Below are 24,946 nucleotides of genomic sequence, written 5' to 3'. Positions count from 1 at the left end.
ACTAGGCACATCCAACCATTGGAGTATCAACTGTGGCTCCTCACTAAAAGAATACAAGTAAGTAAGATGTAAGTAACATATCATATGCAGAACGCCTCAGAGTCCATTCCCTGTATTCTGTCTCCTACAGGCTGTTGAGGGGATAGCTTACAAGGCATTGTCAGACCCCAACCTGATGGACCTCCTGCAAATCCACAAAAGAAAGAGCACCAGAATTACCCATTCTAAAGACTTAAACCTTGCCTGTGATATAAATAGGACCAGCTGGAGAGACAGGAGAGACAGGGATACCCTAGAGAATACCCCTTCTCTGGAACAGGCTCCCCATCCACATGAAGCAGAGTTTTTCCTTAACCCAATTCAAGTGTAACTTGACAACTGGATTGAGAACAGGAAATTCATCCCTGGTTTGGCACCTATGTCTCAACTGGACACAGGCTGCTTCTAAATAGTTCATCTCCTAGGGCCCTGCTTGCAAATATTTCATCTTCCAAGCCCCTGCTTACACTTATCAAGGGTACCAGAACTTGACAAAGATTTGGAATGCATGGCTAGGCCTAAAAATGCCCTAGTGAACATTAGTCTAGTCAACACCTCTGAACCTATGAACTTTAATGTGCTTTTATTAGGTTGTAATCCATTCATCATCAGGTGTCAATGCATTTTTAAAATGTACTTGTATTTATGGTGGGTTGTCCATTGAACATATCAATGTTTTTTTAGTTTATTTAATTTTAAAGCTACTTGAAATAAAATGGTTCATTTTGTATTTCAATGTGCGTGTGCTCTGAGATGGCAAGTTGGTTCACTTTTCTCCTGGGATTATTTTCACCTTACTACTTTTACCTTATAACACAGCCAAAAATGCTTTACTTTATTGATCTCTCAGAAGTTTCCTGCAGTTTTTAAGGTGAAGAACAAAGAGCATTTAATATTAACAACTAGGGAGAATAAGATTTGACTCTTGCCTGACACAAAAATAAGAGACTAGTAAACATTAGGCTTAATGAAAGGTCAGGCATGCAAGGTGAACTGAAGGTCTTAGAGCAATAGCGCTTTTCTGTGCCATTAAAACACAGAGCTTCTTTCTTGTTTGCTGTTGCTAAAAAAAAGTTTAGTTCATCAATGCATCACCTGCTCATGGAAGATGAAAAGAGATTCAGACAAGAGTGATGTAGGGGAGTGGGGTCAGCATGGGCTGCACTGACAGCAGGGTAACCATGTAGGAGAAACTGCCTGCATCTCCTCTTTCCACACTGAATAGATCTATAGAGCTTATTGTTGTCATCTGTCCTTTGTGTAGGACAGTCCCTATTTGGGTAGTTATGTCAAGCAAAAAGTATGAAAAATTACAAATGTTTTAAGAATTTAGGACAAAAAGTAAACTTTTTTTGAATAGCTGCATAAAGTAATAATTTTGGATCTGAAACACCTTAATATATAAAACAACAGAAACAATTCAAACTCAACAAGAGTGAGCTTTTATTTTGGAAGCAAAGTGAAGTCAGGTAACTTGCACTGGTTACAAGTATGTTTTTCCTGCAAAATCTCAGTTGTTCTTAAAAAAAACATCATATTTTCAACTTCTGAAAAGGTGATAACCCTTCTGTAGCTGTGTATCACAATATGTTACCAGACCCACTAAAAAGTGCATACAAACAAATCTCTTGGATTATTTCATGTGTGTTTCCTGGAAATTTGAGACAGTGGTATGCAGCAGCTTTTTCTTCTTCTCTGTGTTGACAGGTCCCACTAGGCCAGCATCCTTATTTTGGATGAGATCCAAGGTGGTATTTATACTGACAATGGGAAATTTGACCAAGGCATCAGATAACTACCGTTACCTTTTTTTCAATAACAGCCATGCGATCTTCCATTTAAGCTTCAGCTTAACATCTGAACAAAAGGGGCACAAACACTGAGTGCAGCATCAGTATTATAAATGAATCTAAGTACTCAGTATTGGACTAGAACCCACAGCTTTCTGATCATCCGTCATCAAAGGTAAGGTAATTAACAGTTAAGCCACTGAAACTGCCTCTTGTCTAATTGCTTAATTCACTCATGCTTATAAAGCTACTTGTGTTACACTTTGCTTACTGTCTGCAGCACCACTATATGAAAGCTGATTCACCCCATCATGCCTGAAGCTCATCCGAATGCTCAGGAATGTAACTTTATTTTTTGCAGGTTTCTAAAGCATATATAGATGCAAATTATTTTTCTCTGTCTATATGTGCAATTGTTTCCTGCACTGAGAACGAAGTATTGTAATTTTGTTCAGCTGCACTGCTGTGTAGTTCTGAATGACAATAAAGTTTTCTTTGACTTTGACTTTGAAACAAGGTTACAGATTTCCACAATTGTACATCTGTATGAGACAGCAATGGAAAAATACACAGGTTACATTTGAATATTTTTTGAAAATGTTCTGTTTTTACACATATTCCAGCCACAAACAGCCATCACAGCAGACTGCGCTCTTTCTTGCTGGTGTTTTAACCATGGCACCATCCAGAGACTTTAATGCTGTACTATGTGTGTTTCTTTTAGATGAAAACCCATAAAATGAAAATAAATATATTAACTTTAAAAAAGTCCTCTAACTTTCCATAATCAGGGACAAAGACATACTTCTGGAGCATTTCTCCCCGGACCTCTGCTGAAAATTGGCTTTGTTCCAAGTTGGACTTTCCCGGTAAACAAATGTTAAATAAAAATACATAAAAAAGAAGCAGCATTTCACTCTCTAATGGATAGAAATCCAACAATCAGATTGGTTTCTCCACCGTGACGTCAGATGTCTGCCCATTTCTGCAATGGGTGCTGCTCAATCTTTTTCAACTTTCATGGTTCCTGTGCTGACGGGAATAAAATTATTGCTATATCCTAGGTCTGTCTCTTTGAATTTATCATCAATCACAAGAAGAGAGATGTGGGAGCAACCACAGAACCAGCAGTATTGTTTAAATGTTTCAGTGCCAGCAACAATAGTACTGCAACATTTTCTAAACGTTTTAGCACTAGGCAACACCAGAAGGGCATGGTAAGTGGTTTAATACTTCTCTACTGTCCTGATTCTGCAGAACATCACTGTCATTGTTTTATAAAATGGCCATTTTATGCTCTTTCTGATTGTCAGAAACATTACAGCCTTTAGAGAATTATCAACTCATGCATTACAGACATGCCTGCTAATTATACTGCTCAATCCTCTCTAAGGTTGAGGTGTTCTTAGATTAGCCACTGGATAATGACAAATTTTCAGCTTTTGCATACCATTTAGCTGTTCCTGATTTTGCATCATTTCCCCTGATTGTGCCTAATATTTTGGTATATTTTATAAAAGGATTTTTTTCAGAGCTGAGACATTTTAGTGCTCTATGAGTGTTATAATCTACCTGTGTATTTTATTTAATTTTTTTACTCCTCAACTTGGAGGTGAGGGGTGGTGCCAGATTGAGGCCTGGTACTGGATGCTAGATTATCTAGCTACACCTTTAGTTGTAATCAAAAGGTAGAATACCATTCAGTAAAAACGTTTGTGTGGCTATAAATAAAGAGTGACTCCACATATGAGTGAATGCTCATTTGTGTGAATCTAATATGGCTGAATCCAAGTTTTATATAGTGTATGTAAATAGGAGTGCACAGGAAAATGAATGTTTGACTGAAAATCAGTGGTTGTGAAGATATGTATTAGCACTGTAGTGGCTAATGCACATGTGTGTGAGTGTTTGTAGGGTAGGATTAGAGTAAGGTCTAGGAAAGGGGATAGGTTTAGAGTTGTGCCTGTTTGTTGGTGTGCCAGTTCTGTGACCTTTTGTCTTGTGTAGTAGCGCTGCTAGGGAAAGGATTTTAGTAATGTCAAAGCTCAAATCACTGAAAACACATTTCACTGAATAACATTTCAATGACTGTAAGTACTGTTGGGCAAATAAAATGTATATGCCCTTTTCCCCACTGTAGTGCGATCCTGGAGTTAGTATATATAGTTAGCGGTAATGCACCTAGTTTGCTTTTATATTTATGAATCTCATCTCACTGAAAGCTAACAATATAAAACCAAAAGTAGGTGGGGGGCTACATCCCCCTTACCACTCAGTGTGGGGGTCTGCGCCCCCCACCCCCCCTAACTAACTCCAGGATTGCACTACAATGGGGAAAAGAGCATATACATTTTATTTGCCCAACAGTACTTACATTCAGTGAAATGTGATTTGGTGAAATGAGTCTTCAGTGATTTGAGCTTTTAGCGATTTGTTATTGATTTGAAATTCAGTGACGTGTTTTCAGTGAATGAAAGTAGACCCATATATATATATATATATATATATATATATATATATATATATATATATATATATTTCATTGAACACGCATAATGTCGACATCTGTTAGCTCGCACCATGTGGTCGACAGAAACAGAGGGTCAACATGTTTACAATCAATAATCTCCAGGGAGGGGAATATTTCTTTTCCCCAGGGATTGTGCTTGCCCCTGTTACAAAAACATCTGTTGTTGGTTTAGCTTGCTCTAGGTAAAACTTGGAGCTTGCTCAATGCATGTTAATGTTAATGTTACATGTTTCAGTACTGTGACATTGATATTCTGGATGTCGATGTTATGAACAGTCAATGAGGGGTCACAGACTCACACACACACACACACACACACACACACACACACACACACACACACACACACACACACATATTTTTTTTTTCACTGCAGCATTTATCTTACCTTACAACTTCTTACAACATAATGACCAGCCCTAACACTTCCTTATTTCCCATAACTACATTCACACCTTCTTTCCTTTCTTTTCTAACCACTTCATCAAATCTTCTATTTACTTCTCTCATTTGTAATGCTCCACTCCTCCTTCTGTTACAACTTCACCCCTTTATCTCACATCCTTTCCTTATTCTTTCATCTATTTCTCTCATGTGTCATCCCTGCGTATGCCTCTTCTTTTAAAATTATTCTGGCATGCCTCAATTCTTATTCTCAGCTCACTGCAACTCTTTTTTTACTGCTTTCTTATGTTTTACACTCTTCCTTCCTTTTTTTTATCCACTTCTCCACTCCCTCCCTTTTCTCGTACCTCCTCTATGATTATGTTTCATCCTAAGTTAATCTTAACATTTAAATGTATTACTTGGCTATATGTCATTTATATATGTTATTTCTCTACTCTCTTATATAATTTCAGTAGGACATCATTGTACAAGCATTTTTTTCTCATGAAAATGACAATACTAAATCCTTGTACAGTTGTTTATTTTCCTTACGCAGTATAATGTATGCACTCTTTTGAATGTTGTTTCAAAAAGTTTGTTTCTTTACTCACAGTTTTTATGTAAAGCTTTTCTTTAAAAGACTCTGATTAGAAGTGCTAGCTAGATTAATAAATGGAAGTAAGTCAGTAAATAAATAAATAATATTTTCCAGTTCAGTTTGTTTTTTTGCAGGTACAGGATTATTGCTATGGGGCTAACTATACCCCTAAATATTTAGATTTATTTATTGCTTTTTTGGAAAGTCATGCATGTACGATTCTGTACTTAATCATTTTTACCACATTTTGATCTCTGGCATGCATGTACTTTTACTGACTGTTGGCTGGTATGAGGAGGGCAGGTTAATGAGCGGAAAGGCTTTCTATACATTTTGAATAAAAGTCAAGATAAGTTATTCTTTAGCATGAATTTTCAACCTTTTGATCACTGTTTTTTTATGTTAGAATTGCAAAAGCTATTTATTGGTCAGTAGCTATAGCTTTGTATTTAAACATTAGTTCTTATTGACTGGTTGTTTTATGTTGAAAACTACACATCATATGGCATATGCAGTCAAATAATGCTATTGTAGACCACTCACAATTACTCAGTGTGTGTGACCTGACTTGGTGCTTTTCTGTTAAGATTCTTTTTTTTTTTATGATGCACTGATTTTCTTGTCTGCTAAAAACTGTAATGCATTGCAAGACAAACTTCAATTACCCATTGATATGGGATATTGTTGCAGCTGTAGAACAACATCTGTATGTTGGGGATGCAGTATAAATGCTGGATAAAAATATAAAATGAATTATCCCAAATTCAATAACACCTGTATGTGCGGTATGCTTCACATAAATATAACATTAAATTCTCAAAAACATTGTTTAAAAGGCAGCTACAGTATTACTACAATTGCATATAGTAACTTTCTGTCTTGTTACTCTCACAGACATGAAACAGGATGAAGTAGGAAACCATGATGCAATGATAATGCCTGCAGAAAAAGCAATCTTTGCTCTCACATGTGTGATCCACATAATGGGACCACAATCCTTTTCCTCAGTGCCACATCTAACCAGTAACATCACATTGATATACTTTTAATCGCATACCAGGCACATGGTAATGATATGACTGTCACGTCTAATTCCACCATCCAATTCTTTTCCATCCAGTCCTAGACCTAATATCACAGTTCACTTTATAATTTTTAATTGTGGGAGGTAACAAAATAGAAATGTGATGTACAAGTCTAGAAGCCAAAGCCTAATAACTTTTACACAAAAACCATTCATAACTGCATTTATATATTAAAGTCTGCAATTCCCTTCCTAGAAATGTATCACATCTGATGAAAGCAATTAGATGAGCCTCTGTCTGTTCATTTTAAAGTTTTACAGAATTGTTTTTTTTTTATTTATGTCAAGTAAGCAGTTTATCATGTCTTCCAGATCTCAAAGTAAATATAACAAGTTATGGTTTGATACATCAGAAAATGATCCATTGAGTAAATCCTAATAAATAAAATTGATTAGGTAAACTGCTTCCTAAAACAGCTCAGCACAACTAAGAACAAATGGCCCTCTGGGGACCAGCACCCCCTTAGATATTTCATATGGTAGGCTACATCCCTGCCCTTTCACTTATTATAATTACTAATGAGATTTGAGCTGGTCAGAGAAAAAATGAAAAAAAGCCAAGTTCTTTTTGCTGTTATCTCCATCGCAATTTGAAGTATCAGTAGAGCAAAACTAACATTTATTGGATCTAAATATCTCAGCTGATGTTTGTTATACAGTTTTTCCAGAGGTTTTTGCTGATAGGAGGAATAAATCACTGGGGTACAATAAAACTTATTTCTGAACAATGAAGACACATTTGAACTGACATATGAGTTGTTCAATCACATTATTCCATATTGTCAGCATAATTACGTTGCTTCCTTAACATGCTAGAGAAAGATATGCTGAGGAACTGGTGAACTTTGTAGCCAGTAATAAGAAAAACATTAAATATTCAAAGATGACTTGGCCTACTTGCTTTTCAATGTTTTGTTTCATACTAAACATTTCTATATGGAACTCCAGTTTTGCAATTGTTACATTATCACAATGACTACCACTATCTCTAGTTAAAATAAAATAGGTATATACTTACATCTGGGGTAAACAAATAAATTAAACCATCTGTTGCTCCTGGTAGAGTAAGTCCACGAATAAGGAATATAGTAAGAACCAAATAAGGGAATGTTGCAGTGAAGTATATTGCCTAAAAGATAATAATACAATTTTATTAGTTATTTGTTATGGCCACTGCCCGAAAAGAGTTTCAACTTATTTCTTATATGATAGAATATAAGTACAGTCTTTGGGTTTCTAAATTGCATGTAATTAATGGATTACTCTAACACCATCCAAATACATTGCATCCGTCTTTTCCTTCTGTCCTGGCTGTGGCTGAAAAAAAAAAGGTCCACAAGAACAGTGTGGTTAACAAATATTTAAATAAATGCATCCACAAGAACAGTGTGGTTAACAAATGTTTAAATCAATAAATATGGTAAAAGACATCTAGAAGACTCCACAGTAAATGGAGAAAACAGAATTACATGACCTATGCCTGCTCTCATGTTTACTGCCTACCAAGAGAGGCAATAGATACAACAACACCTCCAGAAGAGATAATTCCATGCAGGGCATTTAGTACAGACCTCAATGCATAGTTTGAGGGACACAGGGGTGGTGAGTTTGTGTATCCTGTGTGGGGTTGTACCATCAATTTTCCAGTTACTGCTGCTCTCATCTCTAAAACATTAGTGCTTTAAGTAATTTGGGGGGGGGGGGCTGTTACTGCACCAGGTTGCCAGCTGTTCTAGTTTCTTGACGATATAATCAGAAGATTATTATGCCTAACAGTTATACAATTAAAGCAAATGAAATGAAATTAAATCAATGTGTTTATCAATGATATGCCTAGGATGATTACAGTGAAAATAAACTCATCATCATATCAGTGGTACAAATAACAGAACACTTAACCAGAATTTTTTAGCATCCTTGCATAAATGCAAATTGAAGTAATCAGGGATACTTGATAAAATGAGTCTTACTAGTCTTAAAATGTGTAAATAAATCACAGAGGCATAGAGACCATCTGTACTGGAGGCAACATGAGATAGGGAATGGACAAGTGCCACTAGTGGGGTTGGCCACAGGATAAAATGAAACAACCAATGGATAGCTTTTCCATTCTAAAGGGGGGGACTGATTCCTGTCAACCTCTGGTGGAGACCCGGAGACTTGCAGGATACATAAAAAAAATTAAAATAAAACAAAATAAAATAAAAAACAGCCACAAATGATGACAGAGCTGATTTAATAAGTGCTTTTGTATTACAATACACTTCTGAGTTTAAATACTTGCACAACATGTAGATTTAACTCAAGGGGCCTGTGACAACGCTCTGATGTCATTGCATAAGCTGTCTCCACGGTGAGGGATATTTCCAATCTGTCACAAAAATTATGGGTCCCAGGTTCTGTGCTTATTACTTTTCATCAGACCCCTTGCTCTCTCTGCCTGATCAATGAGTAGCAATGAGGTCAACTTCCTGAGGAGTTGGGGGCCACACCTGATGAAGGGTCACATGCAGGGTATCCAGCATGGAGCCAAAGGGGATCCAGGGATGGGTTAGTATAGAAACCAGGGAGATCATTCTGAGGCTGTGCAGGTATAAGAGAGTGTTGGTGAGTTAAAAATGCATAAATAACTAAATAAATAAATAAATAAATAAATAAATAAATAAATAAATAAGTCAAATAAAACCAGCAAAAACAATACTGTAGTTATTATAGTCTTGAATATGCTTTGTGAAATAAAAAAAAGGTCTTATGGAACCCCGATAAAGGGTTAATAAAAAACAAGTTTGGTGCACTGATTAGATAAAATTTTATCTATGGCCTAAGTATGCCATCAGTGCTTGTCTACACTTTTTATCATTTAGTGTATCATCAAAGCAATTAAAATTCCCCTAAACCTACCATATATACAGTGCTCACTAAAAACTAATGGGAAAATTTACACATTGCACACATAAAAGCAAGGCCCTAACATCCTGTAAAGCATGGTCCCAAGATAAAGCAACCTCCTAAATCCAAATGTATCTTTTGTTTAATTCCAAAATGCTAACAAAAAACTGAAAGAAACATGAAACACATTTGCCATCCTCTATAATGTAATAAAAAGTAAATCACAATATCCCACTTAGAACACCCCCTAAATCCAAGCCTATTCTTATCTTAATTTAAGAATGTTAACTATAATACAAAACCCCACAAAGACCACATTTCCCATTCACCACACTGTAAGAAAATAACTTTACATTCTGCACACACAAAATCCACACACACATCACCCCAAAATAGCACTTTTCACCTAAACCATCTAGAAAGAAATCCAGTTTTTACCTTCATGGGAAAAAAAAGAAATGAAAAGACTAACAAGCTGAAGAAAATATTAAGGCTGGGATTCAGAAATATTACCACCAGAGGTAAGCCCTTTTTACCACTGTAGGTAGCTGTTCCTGATTCAGGGACAGCCATACTGTAGTGCTTTAACCTGAAGAAATGCAGCATCATGGTGGGCATTCTCTTTGAGCTACTGCAGATGCTAATAAGGCCTTCTGGGGGACAGACATATGATCATTAGCCATGTACTGCACCCCAGAAGTGCCTACAGTAAGTGATTTAAGCAGCTGAGGGATTTGTAGGCCCACTTGTCTATGTAAATCTTTACCAGCGGTAGCGGTAATTAAGTAGGTCAAAGCTTATGTTCTCTCATTGCTTTGAGTGGATGACACTGCATTAGAGATAAGTGCTGGAGAGTTAACAGTTGCATGTGTGAGTTAATGTAGAAGTATAAATGGTATAAGGTGAGTGTGTGCTTGTGTGTGTGTGTGTGTATGTGTCTGAATACGCACGCGTGCACTCGTGCATACTTGCCCATGTGTTAGTATGCACATGTCTTCCTGTGTGGTTGTAGTAGGGGGTATTAATTAGGGGATAGTTACAGTAAATGTGTATATGTGGGATTGTGTGTGCAAGTGTGTATGTGTGTGTGCGAGCGTGCGCACATGTGTGTGTGTGTGTGTGTGTGTGTGTGTGTGTGTGTGTGTGTGTGTGTGTGTGTGTGTGTGTGTGTGTGTGTGTGTGTGTGTGTATATGCGTGTGCTTGGATGTTTTTATATGTGTGGGGGAATGAATGGGGGGTGTCTGTGTTAATTCCATGCATTGGCAACTAGCCTTTGCTGTAATAGGTTCATAGGTAAGTACTAGGCTAGCTGCCCTTCCAAACTATTTTAAGTATAGCAATTTCTCTTTTTGTGCTAGAAATAGCCTATCCCATCTGATTATAGATTGGCCTTACCCATCCCATGGTTGGTAATTATATATTATCCCTAATAAGAATAACTGGGATCATACCATAGGTAATTTGAGGGGACCCATGCACGGGATAAACCATTTAGGAGCTGCATCTGTCCATTAGTAATACAGTGGTAGTCCTGGGGTAAAATTTCTGTTTCCCATCCATAGATCTAATTTGCACTTAAAAATGGGCAGGGATGAACTTTGTTTTCAAAGATTCAAAAGATTCAAAGAAACTTTATTGCCATTTGGGACCACACAAGTGCAGCCTAAACAAAATTACAAATGCCAGGTCATGAGAGAAATGCAGTGCAAATAACATAGATACAGCAGCATCAAAGAAAAACATAAGAAAGAAAATAACAAGACGTATGACATGCAAGAGGTAGTTCAAATACATAAACACATTCAATTCCCATTATCCAGTGATAAATAATAAATAAATACCCACCACCAAACCCCTACACTGTTAAGATAGAGAACAGAGACCAGTGAAGAGCAGCTGTTTAGTTACCATGTTGCACTTGTTAACCTTAGATGTGAATCAGTATAGCCATTATATTGGATAATAGTAATGCTGGTGGTAATTGCTCAGAACAGCAGGATTAAATGAAAAAAAAAGGCTTCAATGTATCAGGTATTATAGCTGATGTCCGAGTTAATAAGTCTCGCAGCTGTAGGATTCAAACTGTTCCTGAATCTGTTAGTCCTACAGCGGATGCTGCGGTACCTCCTTCCAGATGCAAGCTGTGAGAACCAGTTGTGGGTCAGATGGGTCGAATAAGCTCGTATTTTGTATGTTCTCGTTCCTGCTCTTGTAACAAAAAACTCCTGAATAGAAGAGAGGTTTGTGCCCAAGATTTTCTCAGCCACTCTCACCACCCTCTGTAGTTTCTTCTCAGCAACTGTGTAGTTGCTGAACCATGCTATGAAGTTGCTAGTGAGGATGCTCTGGATAGCTCCCCTGTAAAAAGTGGTAAGAGCAGACAGTGGGAGCCTGGCCTTTTTGAGCTTTCTAAGGAGATGATGCCTCTGTTGAGCCTTCTTGACTATATGGTTGGTGTTAGCAGTCCAAGAGAAGTCATCAGAGATGTGAAGGCCCAGGATCTTGGTTGTTTTGACTTTCTCTACTACCTCCCCTTTGATAGTGAGTGGTTGGTGATCTGTTGGCTTTCTCTTGAAGTCCATAATCATTTTTTTATTTCTTTTATTTCTTTATTTGTTTTATGTGGATGGGAGTCTATTCCACAGCAGTGGTATCATCTGCGAAATATACCTATCCTTCCAAACTCAGTTGATATTGCAGACTAGGTTTAGATCAATAGAATATTTCTGATGCCATTTGACTTGCTGTTGTGAAATCACCAAGCAATCCAGAGACATGCAAATCAGCCGATGGTAAGGTCCTTCCTCATCGTGTCTAATGTGTTTTTTTAATTACCAGTTTCCATAATTGTGCTCAAAGGTTCTTTTTGCCACAGCCTTACTGCCCACAGCTGGGCCTGTTTAATCCTGACCTAATTGCAACTAGCCAGTCAGAATACAGACTTATTCATAAAATGGACCTGATTCTAACTATTTAAGCTAAATAAAAATAGATTAACTGAAAAATAACAAACATATAAAATTAATGAATCTTAAAATAAACCTCACTAAACTTCTAAAATGCATTGAATAAGTGAGCTGTCTGAGGCTAAAACAAATAAATAAATGGATCTCAGTGCTGAAGACAGGGAGAGGATCAGACTTTTAATGTTTTTCCTTGGGTTCCATCATCTCATCTTAGAGCAAGTCACAATTCATCAGTTTTGGACATTACTAAAAATAACTTAGAAGCATAAAAAAAGACATCACTAGCTGTGGACATGCATCTTTCAGCCTTTTTTGTGGGGTTTAGCTTTATTGGCCTGAATGTAACTGTACAGACTTAAAAAGATAAAAAAAAAGCCATGGACATTCAGAAGCCATGTAGCTTAAACACTTGATATCCTTAAGGGGCCATTTGCACATTTCCGATAGGCCTCCACTAGAGGAGGTTTAAGATACCACAGTGAAAACTGTAGCTTGGATGGGTTTTTCTGCAGTTTTTTACTGAATGGTGTGTCTGTGTGTCCTTTTTACCCTTTGGTTTTTATGCATCCATTGCATTTGTCGAACAATGATTTTGTTGACATCTGTTTAGTTGACAGCATTTGATTGCCTAACAAATGGTCAAAAGATCGGATGATTCTTGGGGCTGGGGAATATGTCCCTTCCCTGAGAATTGTGCGATGTCAGAGTTAGAATATATAATCTGCAGGGGGTGAGTAAGTAAAGGGCAATGTGCAAAAGGTTATATTTTCTTTTTTTGTTTTTTGTTTTTATTTTGCATCCTCTGAGATTTTGGCTCAATGCATATGTAGTACTGGGTTGACATGTGTAGTATTGAAGATTTAGTGTCAACATTATACATTTAGGTTGTTCAATATATTTGAAGAGACACCCAACTGTACATATATATATATATATATATATATATATATATATATATATATATATATATATATATATACATATATACCTATTCCTCTTCCTTGATTTATCCAAGGCCTTTGACAAGTCTGTCACTCTATTCTTCTACACAAACTTCATAACCTAGGACATGACACCATTGTTATATCATGGTTTCATAGCTACCTCCAAACTAAAGCTCAAGCTGTCAAGTGGCAAAAAAAACCCCCATCCCATCCTTCCTCCCAGTCCCAGTCAGTGTACCACGACAATCCATCTTGGGTCCCATTCTCTTTAACAGCTTCATCAATGACCTACATAAAGCCTGTAAAACTGCATCCTGAGTACAGTATGCAGATGATGCCACAATTATCTGTATCACAAAAAACACCAACAGACTACAAGAACTTATATAGGAGACCTTCTGCTCTACAGAAATTTGGCTGATATCTGCCCAACTATTCCTTAACCCAAGTAAATTCAAACTAATCCTATTTACTTCCAAACTGCTTACAGTCAACAAAACCTCCATCTCAGTCACCTCATTGAACAAAGCAAAAATTTACCTTGTCACACATACTAAACTGGTAGGCATCTGTGTAGGTGAGAACCTAAAATTTAACCCACACATCCAAATTACAGTGAAAAAATTACACCAAAATACATTCTCTCTACTGAGCCAAACCCTTCATCTCAGACACTATAAGAAAGCACATTGCCTCTTCTCTCCTCTTCGCTACTTTAAGGTATTCTGATCCCATCCTTAACAACATCCAAGTGAGTTTGCTAAACAAACTTGAGCAATGTTACTACAAAATAGCATGATTCGCTGCCAACCTTCCAAATAGAATCCACCACTGTACCCCCCTTAGGGAATTACACTGCCTGGAATTCCCACATTATCTAACCTACTCACAACTTCCACAAATTCATAACATTGTGCACAAAACTAATAACTGCCCATTTATTTTCAACCTCATACAAACATTTAACCCTTCCAGGCCACTACCTTCATTGGATAAATACTTGTTACATGTATCCAAACCCAACAACTATGTTGGCAAATCCCTACTATCCCACCAGCTCACTAAATCCTGGAACTTCATCCCACTAGCAATACGACAAGAACACTCCCTAAAATCAATTGTTCCAGATTATTTGCATTGATAAAGTCCAGGAATCTCTGAGCCTGCATGTTAGTGGTTGTGTGTTTCCCAGTTTATGGGGGGGGGGGGGGGTAGTTAAAATCGCCCATGAGTAGTGTGTTGGTTTGAATGATATATGATTCTACTTATTTTAGGTATGCAGAGTGGTTTTCATGGTTCATGGTTGGGACCTTTAGCTAGAGGTGATATGTTGGGGGATTTTGCCTATGGTCAACAAGACATGAAGTAGCTCAAGCGAGTTATCCTGCTTGATCAATCTTGTGGTGTGATTTTTTTTTGAATGTAGATGGAAACATCTCCTCCTTTCATGTTTTTCTTTTTAGAGGGTGTTCTGAATGTGTGATACGCATTGTAGATTTGTACTGCCTGGGTGCATTCTGCAGCCTTGAATCATGTCTCTGTAACTGCACAGACATCAGCACTCTGCAGGGCGAGGAGAGCTTCTTGTGAGTGCAGGTTCTTGTTAAGACACCTAGCAATGAGCAGTAGTACTTTCAGCCTAGCAGTAGAAGGATGTGTCTGTTGATGTGGCACTACTTGAAAAAGGCACTATGGGGTGGCTAATGCCTTGGCCAGTATTTGAAAGCCTAGTAGCAACAGGTGCAGACAATCTCTGACAAAGCAGCGTGGTTTGTGGATCATGTCGTCCCAGGCTGACAAATATTGGATCCCCTTGGAATGACGCCAGTAGCTAAGCAATGTATTGTGGCGTCATTGTTGATGAGGGTAGAATGCTGCTCAGTGAGAGGCTCATACCAACCTGTGACACATATTCAGAGAGGTCCATCATGCCTCTCCTCGTATAGTCCAGTCAGATAGGTCTCTGGTCATTCACACTCACATGGACTATGACTGAGTCATACTGGTACTTGTGGCTGAATGATCTGAGTGCCTGTGTGATCTGGCAAATCCTGGCCCCTGACATTCAACTGACTGTAACCCTCTCTTTATCCAACCTGGTAAAGGCTGCATCCATGTGTCTCACAATGGAGTTTCCTATGACCAAGAAGTTTGAATGTGTGGCACTTTGCCTTAGGGGCTTGCTTCTGGAGACACAGTGATGTACATTTTTATGTGTAGTGGTTGTTTTTTTCTTGGTTTTGTTTGCAAGTGGTTTCTGAGGGCAGTATACAGGAGACCCCTGAGGTTTTGGTAAGTTACTTGTGAGTACCTCCGCATATGTGGGCTTATGTCTCGAGACCTTATCTAGTGGTGGAAAGGATGTGATTGCACTGACAACTTGTTTGTCATTCAATTTGTCAGTATGTGAGAATCATGTCTCAGTTTTCATACTGTAACTACATCTCTCACTTACTGAGTTTGTTTGCTTTAGTATTAAGTGGTTGTCAGTATACATGAGGCAATTGCTTCATTTTCTCAGGATGCTCATGTCCAGCAGTCTGGCCACAGAGATGGTATGCATTCATTTGATCAGCCGGTGGATGGCCGACTGGAAAATGTTCAAAAGCAGTGCAGCAAATTCTCATAATTGTGAACGCAATTGTTGCGAATGCCATAACATCCCCCCCCCCTTTTTTGACCCACGGTAACACTTATTTAGGAGGTAGAGCGGTTGTAAATGGAGCATTAGGTGTTATGTATGACATTCCGACTGTTCGGCAAGGAGAAATTCGGTAATAACACTCGGTGTTACACTCGATTGAGGAAAGTTAGCTCGATCAAATTAATGCATTCCACAGAGAAAGCAGGAAAGTGCCTATCCATTGTTGCAGGTTTTTATACTATGGGTTTAACAAGGGAGAAGAGTGGGTAGATTTAACTAAACTGGGATGATAGCACACGGCTAAAGAATGGATGCTATACTTAGTGTAAACTGCAGCTATCTCACAAGGCAATGTTGCCCTGTTGCGCAATTCAGATGCTCCTACAGCAGCAGCAGGACTGTGGAAGGTTGCAAAGATAGCTATTTTAAGGGATATTTTAAGTTCAAAGCATTCGCATCTATATAGGACACTGCTAACTGCGGCTGCACAGAGAGCAGTGTAACACAAACACTGAGCTTATATAGAATCAGGCAAAGTCCCATGCCCTATCCTTTCAAACTATAGGTCCCCCTCTGTGACCCAGGAAACCCATAACACATACTTAAACATACTGGAGACACTCCCCATTCAACCCAACACCACATTTATGGGTAACTTTAACTACCCCACTATAAACTGGGAGTCAAACGTGACCCCAAGAATATAGGCCCGGAGCTTCCTGGACTTTGTAAATGCAAACTCCCTGGACCAGCTGAATGTACACCTACTAGGGGCATTAACATTTGTGACCTGCTCCTCACAAACACGGGAAAATGTTGCAACCCCCCCCCCCCCGTCTCCTTTGAAATAAAAGTAAAACCTGGGAACCCAGCTAACTTTTGGAATTTTAGGAATTTTGCTAAGGCAAACTTAACTGATTTCATCCTGAACTGCAGGAGGTTAATTAACACCTTTGCTTCCTGAGATCTTCTAAGACAGGAAGCAACTTGCTTCCTGAGAGCTTTTCACACAACTCCATTACCATAAACACAATTCATTAGATTTATAATAACTGTTAAATGGTGTGAGCTACAAGAAATGTAAAATATGATACCTCTATGGAACAAAGTGGACTATTTATATCAGTAATGGAATTATTCACCTGTTCAGGAGCTTTCCAATGATGTATGAATCTGTGCAATTTATCTACAAAACCACATACTATATGTTAGACACCATGGAGGGAAGCCTTCTAGCTTATCAGTGGGAGTAGTAAGCACTAGGTAGCCTATCTTCCACAAGAGGAGTGGTTTCTGGCCCAGATTTGTGGTTTATTGGCCTTTTGGGCAGTTTCTTCCATATCTTTCAACTTTCTGGCTTAAAAGCCTGTGTTTGCACTTGTTTCCCCCCTTTCCTGTAACTAGTCTAGTCCAGATACAGATTTGCTGTGTCCAGGACTGTAAGCTTCTGAGCCCCCCCCCCCCCCAAGCCTTTCTGTGTTGGAGGGAAGCCTTCTAGCTTATCAGTGGGAGTGGTAAGCACTAGGGAGACTATCTACCACAAGAGGAGTCGTTCCTAGCACAAAAATTGTAGTTTATTGGCCGTTTGGGCAGTTTTGCCATCTCTCTCAACTTTCTGATTTAAAAGCCCGCATTTGCTCTTGTTTCCTGCTTTTCCTGTAACTAGTCTAGTCCAGATACAGACTTGATGTATCCAGCACTGTTTGCAAGCTTCTAAGTGGTGCCAGAGCCTGCTCTTTAATTTTTCCCTTAGATTTACTAGTTCTCTCCTCGCCTGCACTTATACTAGCTTATTAGTCTAGCACTTTGCCAGATTTCTTGCAGCAATTATTGTAGCACACAAGTGCTACCAGCACTAAACGTTCTACAAGAAAACAGATCTAGTACTTATTATCAATGCCCACCCCACCAGGCATGTCTAAAGGTCAGTTCCCTGTGCTTTCTCCTATTAACCTGGTGAACTTGGGCATCCTGAGGCAATGTAGCAACTGCTTCATGTATACCGACAACCCTCTCTTCTTACCTTCCAACACTCAGACTTGCGAAAGATGCACTTATATATCCAAATTGGAAGCCATGCACTCGCCAGCCAAGACCAGAATAGTTGGTGAAGAGGAGATGGTCAACACTTGCAACACACCACATGGAACACATAGCCCTCTGGAACACACACCAGCACTGCCTTCACATAAAAACAAACCACACACCCACCTTCGAGGAGGCCTTCAATAAAAATCTACCCAAGCAGCAGAGCCCTCCAAGGCAGAAACACACTTGACCACCACAACATAACACTAATCATGAGACACATAAATCTCCTGAACAGTGTGCCACTCAAACAAACCCCCTAAGGCAAAACAGCATGCCCAACACACCAGTCATAGATGACTCGATAGTGAGGCACATTGATGTCCCACTCACTAGGTTGAATAAGGAGAAAGTAATAGTCAGCTGCCTGTCAGGTGCCAAGATCCAACACATAACACATGCACTCAGGTCACTCAACAACAGGTACAAATATGACTCTGTCATTGTACATGTGGGTGTGAATGACCTGAGACGTACCTCCCTGGACTACATGAAAAGAGACATGGAGGAGCTCTTGGATTATGTAGCTCAAGCAGGTATGACCCTAGCCCTGAGCAGCATCCTACCATCACCCAGAATTATACCACAGTGCAAGCAGAAAATGATTGATTTTAAAAATTGGCTAAGTTTCTGGTGTCATTCTAAGGGGATCCAGTATCTGTCTGCCTGGGATGACATGACTGACAGACCTCGATGCTTTGCCAGAGATGGCCTGCATCTGTCACCCCTGGGCTTCTGGATACTGGCCAAGGCTCTTGCCATCCCTATAGTGCCTTTTTAGGTGGTGTTTCCAAAGACCAAATTACCACCGTAACCGCTACAAACAAATGCAATCTGATGGTCATGTTGCTCAATGCTAGACGTCTAAATCTCAAAATGCATTTGCTCAAGGCACTCCTTAAAATGGAGAACATCGTCATTTGTGCTGTAACAGAGACCTGGTTCAAGGCAGCAGAAAGCACCCCTGCAGTACCAGGCTATAACTCATTCTACACCTTTCAGCCCCAGAACTTAGACCAAAGCTCCAAAGGCAGTGGTGTCTCCATATTCATAAAGGATATGCACCCGTCCAGACTGGTAGCCCAACATAACGCATCAGAGATACTTCAGGTGCCACTAACATTGGGTAAGACAGCGATTCAGGTCATAGCCTGCCATAGGTCCCCAACCATGCCCCAAGACCCCTGGAGAATATTAGGGTCCAACCTAACACTCTCTTACTAGGCGACTTCAACTACCCCTCCATTAACTGGGTAAACTACTCATGTACCAGTACACTTGCCCAACGTTTCCTGGAGTTCATTAATTCCAATGCCCTGGGCCAGCTTGTTCATACCCCCACTAGAGATAGCAACATCCTTGACCTGGTCATTACTAACATGGGTGACTGTTGCTCTACACCAATAGTCAGCTCCTCCCTGGTTAGATCCAACCACAAACTAATCACCTTGGAAATCTACATCCCCCCCCCCCAGCAAAGGTAACCACCATGAAAAACTTCTCTAAAGCTAACTTTGGGATCCTAAAAACAGAGGTGGCTAACGTCACGGCACCCATGCAAATGGAGAATAGTTGCGTGACTGGAGAATCATACAGCAATGCACTGTACGAACACCTACACAAATGCATGGATTTGGACATACTCAATAGAACCAAGACACTGTCCTCTAAAAAAAGAAAACCAATCTGGTGGTCCCCTACCATAAACAAACTCTACAACAGAAGGAGGAAACTGATGCAGAATAAGGTGAAGTCAAAAGACTGGAAAAACTCCCTTATCTGCCTCAACAAAAAGTTGAGATCCCTCATCAAATCCTCTAAAGCTAGCTATGAAAACAGAATTGCAGCAGATAGTAAAGACAACCACAAGGCCTTCTATAGTTATGTAAAGAATCTCCATGGCAATACCCAGATTTGCTCTGAGCTACTGCACAATGGTACCTCCTATACCGAGCCAACAGATATTGCCAGTATACTGGCCAACAGATTCAGTGCCAACTTTATCCCCCTCCCCCTCCAAAGGACAATCAGAATACGAGTAGATTGCCAGTCACCCAGTATTACTGCTGCACAGGTTAAAACAGCACTGTCCAAGGCCAAGAATACAGCTTTTATGGGACTTGACAATATCCCTGGTTGTGTTCTATATGAACTACAGAGTGAACTGGCACCTCACCTGTATGCTCTGTTTAATCACAGCCTCACCTCAGGCTTTGTCCCTGCTGAATGGCGCACTGCTTCAGTTATCCCTCTCACCAAAGGAAGTGCGACTACAGACCCTGGGAACTATCGCCCCATTAGTGTGACGAGTCTGATATGCAAAGCTATGGAACGCATCATCATGGACCTAATAAACAAGGATATAGAGAATCTCCAAACTCTGGATCCCACACAGTTTGGTTTTCTGAAGGGTAGATCATGCCTGCTCAACTTGGTCAACTTCTTTGAGTCAGTCACCAGAGCTGTGGATGAAGGCAAGGTGGTTCATACAGCCTAACTTGATCTGGACAAGGCTTTTGATACCATTCCCCACTCAGGAATCATAGAAAAACTCACTAAGCTTGGCATCAACCCCTATATCACTAGGTGGGTTGCAAACTGGCTCACAGATAGAATCCACAGTGTGAAAGTAGCTGACTCGAAGTCAGACTGCTGATTAGTCACGAGTGGAGTCCCACAGGGTTCAGTCCTGGGTCCTCTCGTGTTTGGTATCTACTTCTCTGAAGTCCAGGCCAACACAAAGGGACTCTGGCTGACAAAGTTTGCAGACAATTGCAAGTTGGGACCTATTATTAACTCCCCAAGTGATGCTGACATACTACAAAATGGCCTCACTGTGACCAACGACTGGTGTCAGAACCATGGCCTTAAGCTCAATGCCAAAAAATGTATATTCATCCCCTTTGGGAAAAACCCGGCTCCCAGATGTTATAAAAGATCTGGGAACACAGGTTGGCAGCAACCTCTCTTTTGATCAATACATTGCCACTGTGGTCAGAAAGTCCTTCTATATGGCACATCTCATTACTAAGGGTTTTGCATCCAGGAAGAATGAGGTCATTGTCTCCCTCTACTCTTACCTCATTAGGCCAATCATCGAGTACAATGCCACATTTGGCATGTACCTCACTAAACACCTGCAACAACTGGCCACAAAAATACCTCACAAAGAGGATCCTAGGCCTTAAATGCTTGTCCTATATGGACAGACTCAAAAACTCCAACTATTCTCTGTCTCATATCGCCTACTTAGAGGCAATCTCTGCTTTACTTACAAAGCCATGTCTGACCCAGCTCTGTTAGAAAGAAATCCCAATCCCTCCACACTACAAGCTCCAGAGACCTCAACCTCATTACCACAATTAACAGAACATCTGGAGGGACAGGTTCATAACCCAGAGACTGCCCATGCTATGGAACAGACTTCCCATACATGTCAAGCAGACCACCTCGCTGACCCTCTTCAAGAGAAATCTTGATGAGTGGATGGGAAACAGAAAATTCACCCTGGGGATAACACCAGTGGCTCTGCTCAACAGAGGCACTGGGAACTAAGGTCAGGTGGCACTATGCCATGGTAATCCTATGGCTAGGCTTGTAAAGGCCCCAGGGCCATTAGCCTAGTACACACCTATGAACCTATGTATCAGTGACAACATTGTGTGCCTCAATGTTTTGTATTTGATTAGACCATCTATTTACTTATAGTTCACACAGCTTTTATGAAAGTAATGCATTTATGAACATATAGATAATAGTCATAACTGTTTTACCAAAAGACCATTTATATCCCACTATGTTTTAATTTAAATTTTACTAGTTCATAAGTTTTTGTAAACACTTCATAATAACTTCAGTTCTGCATATGCCATGCTGATTGTTACACTGGAATGCTTAAAAGTAATGTCAACTTGTAGATGCCACCTTTCTGCCTCAGCTTTTTGTCTGTACCTTTACCAGAACTTCAGAAATTAGACTTCGAAAACAATGACTAGTATACTTATTTCAAGAGTACAGGGAAATCTCTTGTAAAGATGTGTATATTCTTATAGGTTACATAGGAACTCTTCATTGTTCTTGACTATTCCCTTATAGGAAGCAAAGAGTTAAGTGACACCCCTGCAAAATGTCAAGCCCTCCCAAACTCTGAGAACAGATCCCACTATGTGGAAACCTGTACAATCCTATTAATGACTGCATAGAAACATCTGGAAAAAGCACAAGACAAACTAAAAAAAAAAAAGCCACCCAAATGGAATCCCACCATCAATAGGTTGTACAGCCAAAGAAAGAAAATCCTAGCAAAAAGTAGGAAGTGCAATGCCCAGCAATGTAAAAACTCCCCATCAATCTAAACAAGCAACTCAGTGGTATAATCAAGTCTACCAAAGTGAAATCTGAGGTAAAAATAGCCTCCCAGACCAAAGGCAATCACAAGACATTCTTCAGCTATGTCCACAACTTCAAAAGCAATACAAAGCAATGTGTTCAACTAACTATAAATGGATCCACCTAAATTTTGCCAGAAGATATAGCAAATATACTGGCTGACAAATTTAGCTCCATTCCCCCCTCCCCCTGAGACACCCCTCAGGAAATAACTTCAAACATAACTCCCCCACCTATCAATAGGGAACAGGTCCTCAATGCACTGCATCAATGGGCCCTGGTAATATCCCAGGATACCTCCTTAATAGACTGACTATCAGGACCACTACAATCACTATTTAACCACAGCGTCCAGACAGGTGTCATGCTCAGCAAATGGAGAACTGCACCTGCCATCCCTCTGCATAAGGATGGGCCATTTATGGACTTGGATAAACTATGGATCCATAAGTCTGACTAGTCTCATATGCAAAGCCATGGAATGAATTATAGAAATGATAAACAATGACATAAGAAACCTTCAGATACTGGATGTGACCTAGTTTGGTTCTTTCAAGGTCAGGTCATACCTTCTCAACCTTATGGACTTCTTTGATCAATGCAACTGATGAGGGCAAAATGTACATAGTGCCTACCTGACCTGACCAAAGCAGTCAAAAAATATCCCACTCAAGCATTGTAGACAAACTCATGAAACTGGTTATAAACCCCTATGTCATCTACAGGGTATCTAGCTGGCTCACAGTTAGGATAGGAATGTCTAACTCCACTAAGAGACCAGTCACTACTGGGATCCTCCAAGGCTCTGTGCTGAGTCTTCTCCTTTCTGGCTTCTACTTCTCTGAAGTCAAGACCAGTGTCAAGGACCTCTGGCTGAGCAAGTCTGCAGATGACTGCAAACTAGGTGCAGTCACAGAATCCCCCAAAGGAGCAAATACCAAGAAGGCCTGACACAGACTAATAACTGTTGCCAGAGCCACAACCTTAACTCGGTTCCAAGAAATGCATATCCTTTCAGAAGGCAGCTACCTCTGGAAATTACCACATAGATAATAGACCCCCTAAGACTAGACTCAGTGTTTAGGGAGTTCAGAAGACACACATACAGTAATTTGGCCTTTAATCATTATTTGTTTTACAACTTACAAGCAAGGGTATGTCATTTAGTTTGAAAGATATCATTGTTCCACTGTACTTGGCTCTCATTAAACCTGTACAACACCCTCTTTGGTATGTAACTGACCAGACATATGCAAAGTTTGGAGCATCCGTAGAAGTTCCTTATAAAAAGGATCCAGAGCATAAACAACATGTCCTATGCAGACCACCTCAAAGCCCTATCCTCTCTGTACTCAGTCACCTACAGAGATATATATCTCTCAAATGGACTTTCTTTTTTCTCTACAAGGTCGCTTTCTACTTTTATAAGATATATTACTGCAACATGTCATCTCACCTTGTTTTTAAACCTATTAATCATCCCTGCTGTGCAGTTTCTGTTTCCTAGAACTAGTGCCCAGACACTAATTGTTTATCATAATTCTTAATATTGTAAATATTTTTGATTCTTATAGTTGTTATGAAAGAATATGGGATCATGGATCCCTTCTGTATTTCTCCTTTGTTTTGTTTACCTATCTTAACGTGCTACTGTAAATGTAACTACACTACATTGAATTTGTTCTTTACATTCTTATAATTTTTGTTTCTTTTGTTTCTTTTATTGTCCTGTTTGAATTTTTTTACTAGTATATAGTGGAGCTTTTCTCCTCAGGCCTCTGCTGAAAATGGACATGTATCCAGCCAGACTAGCCCGGTCAACAAATGTAAAATAAATAAATAAATAAAATAAAAATAACCTATGCCTGGCCTACAAAACATTCTCTGGTCCCACTCTGATGGACCTGTTACATACACATATAATACATTTCATCAGAATTACTCAATCTAGGGACCTAAACCCTGTATGCCACATAAATAGGACATGTTGGAGGGGCAGGTATGTATCTCAGAGAATATCTCTTCTCTGCAACAGGTTTCTCATCCATGTGAAGCAAAGTTCTTACTTAACTCAATTCAAGAGTAGCCTGGGTCAATGGCTGGGGGATCAGAAATTTACCCCGGTCTAGCACCAATGTTTCTAGCAGACTAATGTTGCTACCCATGCTCAAGCCTATATATACCCATTAGAATAACCCTTGAGTGTCATATACAATCGGGAAGCATTATTATGCTTAAAAAGGCCCCCAGGGGTCATTAACTTAGTAATCACCTATGCATCTATGAACCTTATTATCATCTTCAGAATTATTAGTGTGCTTGGCTATAGAAGGTCTATGTCTCAGTTGATCAATCTGCTTTGTGAATGAAATTTCAGAATCCATTCCTTTAAGTCAGAATGAAACTAGACCTGTTTTGATATGTCTGTCCTGAACGATTCATCACCTTGAGCCCCTGACATTGGTGGCTGTGCTCCACTCACTTCAGCTACGTATATATACTAATTCTGAGATCACTGTATGTCATGGAAAGGAGAACTCTCCATTATAATGTGATCTCAGTCTCTAATGCAAACTACAGGAACTGTATGGTTGTGG

General features: G+C 39.5%; 1 protein-coding gene across 1 annotated transcript in view; it reads right to left on the bottom strand.

Annotated features, from left to right (window-relative positions):
- Window positions 1-24,946, bottom strand: part of SLC6A18 (solute carrier family 6 member 18) — a 312,482-nt gene that overhangs the window by 118,521 nt on the left and 169,015 nt on the right. Inside the window, exon 5 of the mRNA XM_044066126.1 lies at window positions 7,447-7,557. Within this exon, the coding sequence (XP_043922061.1) occupies window positions 7,447-7,557 (111 nt within the window). The remainder of the gene's footprint in view (window positions 1-7,446; window positions 7,558-24,946) is intronic.

The sequence above is a fragment of the Protopterus annectens genome, chromosome 3.part0 (assembly GCF_019279795.1).
Source record: "Protopterus annectens isolate FY-2018-M chromosome 3.part0, PAN1.0, whole genome shotgun sequence".
Lineage (NCBI taxonomy): Eukaryota > Metazoa > Chordata > Ceratodontiformes > Protopteridae > Protopterus > Protopterus annectens.
Note: the sequence above shows the minus strand (reverse complement) of the source record. Positions and strands in the feature narration are given on the sequence as shown.